Source organism: Tauraco erythrolophus, chromosome 8 (assembly GCF_009769465.1).
Source record: "Tauraco erythrolophus isolate bTauEry1 chromosome 8, bTauEry1.pri, whole genome shotgun sequence".
NCBI lineage: Eukaryota > Metazoa > Chordata > Aves > Musophagiformes > Musophagidae > Tauraco > Tauraco erythrolophus.
In genome coordinates, this window is record NC_141472.1 from 28,219,565 (window position 1) to 28,226,812 (window position 7,248).

The 7,248-nt window shown below is 44.7% G+C and overlaps 1 protein-coding gene across 4 annotated transcripts in view; it reads right to left on the reverse strand.

Annotated features, from left to right (window-relative positions):
- The window catches only part of SMARCAL1 (SNF2 related chromatin remodeling annealing helicase 1), a 42,885-nt gene extending 35,910 nt beyond the window's left edge, over positions 1-6,975 (reverse strand). For 3 of the 4 annotated variants that reach the window (XR_015222296.1, XM_086615786.1, XM_086615785.1), the window contains exons 1-4: positions 4,995-5,910; positions 4,256-4,306; positions 1,352-1,612; positions 154-204 (exon numbers count right to left, since the gene is read on the reverse strand). Coding sequence is in view for 3 of the 4 variants with exons in the window: in XM_086615786.1 (XP_086471912.1) it covers positions 154-204; positions 1,352-1,612; positions 4,256-4,306; positions 4,995-5,865 (1,234 nt within the window). In the remaining variant the exon portion in view is untranslated. Of the gene's footprint in view, positions 1-153; positions 205-1,351; positions 1,613-4,255; positions 4,307-4,994; positions 5,956-6,944 lie in introns of those variants that run through there. The other variant, XM_086615787.1, reaches the window with a different exon arrangement.
- Positions 6,976-7,248: the final 273 nt, after the last annotated feature.

The following is a 7,248-nucleotide window of genomic DNA, read 5'->3' on the forward strand; positions in this document are numbered from 1 at the left end:
CAGTGTAAATGTCTGACAAAACAGGAAGACATCTGCTTCGCGGTTCGTTAGCAGCTTATCTCCCAGAGTGAAAAGGCTTAGCCCAAGAAATGAAGTTAGAATTCATTTGCCTCCCCAGAAAATAACCCTAGCCAGGAAAACACAGCTACTCACTTAGTTTGGGATAGTCTTCCAGCAGGAAATTCCACTTTCTGGTGTTCATATCTGCAATAGTCAAAACAAGCACTGTCACAAGTCTCTTAAAACAGACTGAATTCTCTGTCTGTAAGAATGGCTATCCATCCATATCTTCTGCATTTCAGAACTGCTTTAAAAGAACTCTTACCTTGTCCAGCAACCAATCCTCTGCTTCCATGTTAAGCAAACAGTTTGAAGAAGACTTATGAGCACATATCTAGAAGGCGTGGTATCACTGGAGCAAGTAAAGGTCAGCTCCCCTAATGAATCATTGTAGTGAACTCACCTGCTCAAGGATTTTGGCAATCACTTTCTCTCCACTGCAAGAAGGGATGAAGAACGTGCATGAAGGTTCCTATTTGTTAACCAACAAGCTCTGACTTCAGTCAGTATCACAATCACTTTCATTCCTATCTCTGTACCCGGCAGATGATATGCTCAGGATGGTACAGAGGAAATTCCCCAATTTATCAATACCCAAAATGTCACATGAATGCCAGACTGGTCTGGAAGTTTTATCCTTGGGTAACACCTATCGACTGCTTCCAGGGAAAGTTAGAGTGAATGCAGAGCCAGCTGAAGACACAATGAGTCAGGTGGGGCCCTGCCCTAAGAAAAAGAGCTCCAGGATTTGTTCCCCATGCTGTCACCAACCTGCTGTGACACTGTGCAGGTCCCCTCATCACTCTGTGCCTCATTCCCCACATTACAAGAGAGAAAAACTGGTATTTACCATGGGAATCTGAATGCCAACATAAAAAGTGCTCGTCAGTTCCACTTGCCTCAAACACATCTCAATCCACTCAGGCAGTTGCAGTTATGATACACCACAGTAAACCAGGAGAGATACGAGAATGTCCAACTGCATTTGATAATAAAGACAAGAACTTATGCATGGTCTCCATACTGCTGGCAAATTATAAGCACATCCCACCTCGACGGTAAAAGTAATCATGCTGAGTCCTGAAATATCACCTTGGCTAACAGGAGCAGAAGAGGGCATGTTCTGACATGGAATAAAGAGCAGGACACAGATACGACACTATACCAGAACTACAGCTCTCAAGATCTTCACCAAAGTACATCTTCTCATGCTATTTTAGAGGGATGTACTCTCACAATTTCTCTCCTCTGAGCATTCACAGCACTCCAAGCGAAATAATCATAGACTCACCATAATTTCTGGAATTCATCTGTTTGAACACTCCAATCACTTCTGCAGAATACCCAATATCAACCTCAAACCGCAAGCGAGAGATCAGCACGCACTTCCCTTTGACAAGGGCTGAGGGTTTCTTCCAGCTCTTACACATCTTCAAGAGGGATTTCACATCAACTCTACCGCCAACAAAATGAGAGCCTGATGCCAAGCCAACTGCATTTTCTCCTTCCAGTGGTGCCAGAATTACTGATGAAATTTGATTTGCTGCTTCCACTAGGGAAAAAAGCATGAGATACAGAGAAAAGAATTAGTAACAAAGAACATGGATAAACATGGATGCTTTGGGAAGAGAAGGGACAGAGGATGACAAACAAACCATGCACCTTCAAGTTTAAAAGGAACGATGATTCCCTGCTTTCACTCACAGGAACAAAGAATAGAGGGATGGCCTGGAGGAGCAGGTTGGTGGGATTTTGCACAGAGAATACAGCAAGGGCAGAGGGAATACATGACAGTAGCTGAACAAAGGGCCTGTCCAGCATTGTCACTGCATAAGGCTCCCTCTCAGCAATCCCAAAACGTGGATCACTAGGCCAGGGCAGGTAATCTGCAGAACCACATTCAGCAGTGAATTGCACAGTCACACAGCGCTTTCACTTACAAAGTTGCAGGGACAGGGGCATGGTGATCAATACCATGCGCCTGAAAAGACAGGAAGGTACTTCTGCAAACAGCAAAGAAGAAAGATCTAAAAATATTTGCCTCCTGCCTCACGTCAATGTCTGATATGCAACCTCATCTAAGAGGAACACTGCGTATTCACAAAACTGTAGGAAGGGTATCAGGAAGGAATCTAGTCCAAACCCCTAAATCTCCTTTGTTACAATTTAAGTCCCTCACCCTTCATTCTACTGTGTCTTACAGTTAGACTTGTACTTCCCCCCAGCCATCTGCACTCCTATCATACTAATCACCAGCAACCACCTCTGTCATGATGCCAGGGCACGGGGAGAGAAGGGACACGGCATTTTACAGTTGTTAGCCTGAGACCACAGCTACCCACACTAATAAACGTTCCACTTTTCCCTGTATGTTTCTGCTAATCTATATCCATATGTTATTTTTATCACTGTAGCTGAACCGTGATGGTTAAGGAACAAGAACCATTTTTTCTTGCATTTTTACAGCACCAAAACAATGAATTTCATCCCCAAGACTCCAACTCATGGGTTCTACAGTAACACAAGGATTCACCAGCATCTCCAGAGTCCATTAGACTCAAGAGCAGGGGACCACTAAGCACATTCTGCCTCCAGGTATTTGTAAAGAGGCAACCTCCCCTATCCAGTAGCTGTTCAGAGTAAGTCCAGCTGAATCTAGTCTTTTGAGGGTTAAGCTGCACATCGTGATCCACTCTGCTTCTTTGTAAATAGTCCAGCTCACTGATACACAAGAAGAACTTAAACAAATTTAGTTCAGTGGTAGAGATTTGAAAAGGGAAAATAAGAGAAAAAAGAAACAAATTCAGACACTTTTTCCCTAACCAGTTAGTAAGCCATTGCATTTCGTCCACCTTTATTATAAAATAAGTGACTTCCAGAATAAAGCCAAGCATTTGAGTCTACCACCCCAAAGAAAAAGTTTAAGGGCATCAAGTGAAAGTAATTTTTGAAGTAGAGGACTAGAAAACCACCAATTTAGACTTTCTCCTCCCAATGCATCAAGCAAAAGAGTTTAGATGTTGCTGTTCTAGCACTGCATAGTTAAGAGCTCATCTCTACAACTAATACTGAAAGAAAGTGAAAAAAATCCACCATACTTTACTCTTCTATTTCAATATCTGTTTCTAAGCTTGACTGCATGTTTAATTTATAGTATAAAGAAAGAAATGTGATACAGGACAACATTACTCAGAAGAATAAAATTAACAGTTGGAAGTTTTAAAAGAATTGTTTTTACACTTACAAGACTTCAAACCAGTGCCCTTTTCAGTCCGTTCCCTTTTCTCAGAGTACTTTTTTTCCCCTCTTATAGTTGTCCAATGTTGATCACATATTGTCTTCCCTTGTCAACAGGAACTTTCCACAGAGAACTCATATTTGATAGCTTTAAGGAAAAAAGGCTGATTTCTAAAAGACATCCTCTTCATTTGCAAGCTCCTTGGTGCAGAGACTCTGCTCTCATCTGTACTTGATACACTTCAAGCAACCCAGCAGCATTTAAATTATAAATGTGTGGCAACCCACATGGGAAGTTAAAATACCAGCACTCAACTGTGGGTTTTTCGAAGTGCTCAACACAGGCCTAATTCTGTTCCCACTGAAATCAATAGTGATTTATCACTCGCTTCAATACAATGTGCTTCTGAAAAGCTTACTTGAAGCATTTGCCTCTATCATCTCTCAATCTTTTCAGAACAAAATGACAGGAGAGAAAAAAAAGATAAAGCCACCTTTGTTATGCCAAAAAAAGGTAAATCCATTTTCAGTCTCACTCAAAGCCCTAGAGAATTATCCTTTTTCCTTTTCTGACACCCAAAATTAACAGGAATTTAAAAAAAAAAAAAAAAAAAAAAAAAAAAGAAGAGCTGTGTAAAAAGAAAATACATGAATGGACCTAGATATTAAGTATTAGCCAGTGGAACATACTCGGTTCTCAATATAGACTCATACAAAGTACCTACACAGCAGATATAAGTTAAATCTATTTAGATTACATGAAAAATTAAATTATTTCTAATCAACAACGAAGTGTCAGAAAAACATTATGAGCTAGACGGCTAAAAGATGGGCATTATGTTTGAGCAGCACTTTTATTACTCCAGATAACAACAAAGCTAAATAATAATTACAGAAGGTAGGAGAAAGGAGTCAAGATTTGGATTATTTTTTATCATTCAACAAGCCATTTACTTACTGAAACTCCAGTAATCTTCCAGGCTGAAATTCCATTTTTTCATAGCAGGATCTAAAATAGGGCAGAATACGAATCATGTGGGGTGGAAAGAAGTGCCGTTGTGAAATGTTCATGCGAGATAAGAGAGAATTCAATCTACTCATACAAACTTTTCGACACACAGCTGAAAAACAGTATGCCTGAGATTACACGTACGTGACACCAAAAAAGCCATAGGGCACATCAATACTAAGACAAGAAGAATGCAGCAGCATTCACAGGGAGCAGCAGCACACAGAGGGGAAACAAAAGTAGACTATAACAAATAAAGGCAGGGAGAAAAGATCAGAAGCAAGCCAAAAGGTGGAGACTCTACTGCTCTCAGTAACCCAGTTAACTGAATCAGCTCATCAACTCTGATCTACAGCTGAAGTGACCCATTTTCCCATACCAATTTATGAAAAACTTCTCTTCCTTCACTCCCAAAAGACTCTGACCAGCTGTCATCACTAAACTTCTCAAAGCACTGCCCATAAAGCAGGGCTTCTGATTCCTTGGCTAAATCCAAGCTCAAGCTATTTATGCCCAGAATTTATTTCCAATTTCAGCTGTCTTTTCTCTTCCAATCCCCCATTAATACCATCCATTCCACCCCAGCAATAGCTGCACTGCTAAGAGCATATAGCAACTACACTTCCAGCAGATACTGAAGCTTCAATCCAACATAAACCTGAGATAATAGCAAACAATCAATTCTTACCATAGCTTTTGCTTGGTATCTTCTTAAACACGGCAATGAGTTCAGCATTATACCCTATTTCGACCTGGAACCGGTCTTCCCCATATTTCACACATTTTCCGTTTGTAACACTGTTTGCTTTCTTGCAAACAGCAGCTTCAAAGGCAGAGCCCGCACCAGCAGAGCTGGTCAGCTTCTGCATCCTACCACTGGCCTGAGAGGCATCACTTCCCCCTTCTCTTTCCGTTGGTCTGCTTGTGTTTATCAGCATTTCTGAATCACTCCGAGCGGCGCTGCTTGGTGGTGAAACGTGTTTTATGGCAGATTTGTTCAGACTCTGTAAATCTTTACTACTGTCTGGGTGGCCGTTATCAATTAATCTAGGATGGGATGGTTCTGTAGGGTTTTTGAAAGCTGGGTAGCATTTGGGCTGCTGGAATGTACCAAGATTAATTAAAGCTTGTTGTCCATGTTCCTGACCACCAGCATTCAAGTAATGTTTATGAGAATAACTCAGAGGATTTGAGATCGTTGTCGGGAAGTGCTTAATGCCACTTGCATGTTTTGAGTCCTCTGAACAATTCTTTTGTTGCTCTCCATGTGAATCAGCCATCTGTTGGTTTGCAGTGTAATGACTATAATCTTTCCGCAGATAGCTCTTCTGCTCCGCAGGACTGTTTGGATTCTGTTGGTGCTGGCTAACAAACCTAACATGATTGTTTTCTTCCTTCAAGTTTCCCTGATTAACTGGACTCTGTCCTTTCACCTGAGGTCCAGCGACCCCCACCTGCCCACCTCTCTGGGCTGCTAGCCTCTCTGCTCTCCTGGCCAAAGCCTTCTGACGGTTCTCTTCGATTCTTCTCTTTTGTTCCTCTGTAAGGCCTGATGACATCTTCAACAATTCAAACAATAAATCCGAATCAAAACTGCATTGGGAATTAATCACAGAGGCACCTGCTTCTTTAAACGAATGGAGATCAGTCTAAAAAAAAAACCAAACAAAACAAACAAAAGCAAAAACAGACAGGAAGTTTCAACTCTGTTCCTCCCCCTCCCCAAAACAGTTATTGTATTGATAACTCAGTATTATTAGTGATTGAATATTACTGTAACTGATCCTACACAAAAACCTAGTTGCACAGCAAACCTGTCAAATCAACCCTGAGCCATTATCAACAAGCAGATGCTGACAACCACTGCTGGGACTTTGCATGCTAGTTCAACATAGGTAAAACATATGGAAGAATAAGAAAACTCCCATTCCACTACAGTTCTGAGCGTTCTTCTCTGCAAATCCCAGTAGAACTGATAAAATAGCCAAGCACAAAGATGCCCTGCACTACACAGCCAGCCCTTGCAAAGGCAAATGCAGGTAAAGCAATACATCTCTTGCAGAGTCTTGTGTGGAAGTACTTCATACTTCTGGTACCTAACAGCAAAGATGGGATAACACTCCATCTTTCCTGATCACCTTCCAGTTGTCAGGCATCTCACAGCATGTAGCAGATACTCAATCCCAAAGGGCAGAGTCAGCTCCTGCCTTGAGAAAGGTCCACTCACATGTCAAGGGCCTTCTGATGAGGGCGAGGTGCTGGCTCCCACCACACCTCCCAAGAGCTGGCCTCAATCCATCTGCTCCCAGCCTCATGCCTCGGGGGCTCCCCACCTCGACCGGCACTCGGGGACCGGCACTCCGGGACGTTCCTCACCGCCTTGTAAGAAGTGAGGCTCACTCCCTGCCCCACTCCTCTCTCAAGCACCACGCTCCCCTGTCCCAAACCCTGCAGGCGGGGGCCCTCAGCCGTGCGCAAGCACTACCCACCGCGGCCCAGCACTACCGCGACCCACTGGGGCCCAGGGGCCACGCCGCCGGCCGCGGTCCCTCCTCGCCCCGCGGGGCTTCCACTACAGCCCGCCCCGGGCTCAGCCACCGCCCCCCCCGCTCCCCCCGCCGCAGGCCCGCGCACCCACCAGCCGGCAGCGCCCAACCCGCCGCCGCGCAGACTACAACTCCCAGCAGACGCGGCGGCACCGCCGGCGGCGCGAACCGGCCGGCGGCGCTCGGCATGCCGGGAACTCACCATGGGCGCGCGGCGTGCTGGGAAATGGCGTCTTCCCCCGCGGCGCCATTTCAGGGGCGCTGAGGGCTGTGCGGGCTCGTCGCAGGAGGCGGGGGGCCGGCGGCTGGGGGCAGCCCTCGCCGCCCTCCCACATACGGGCTGCGGGTGCCGGCTGTCGCCGCGGACTGAGACTTTGCCCCGGGGCTCCCTCACCG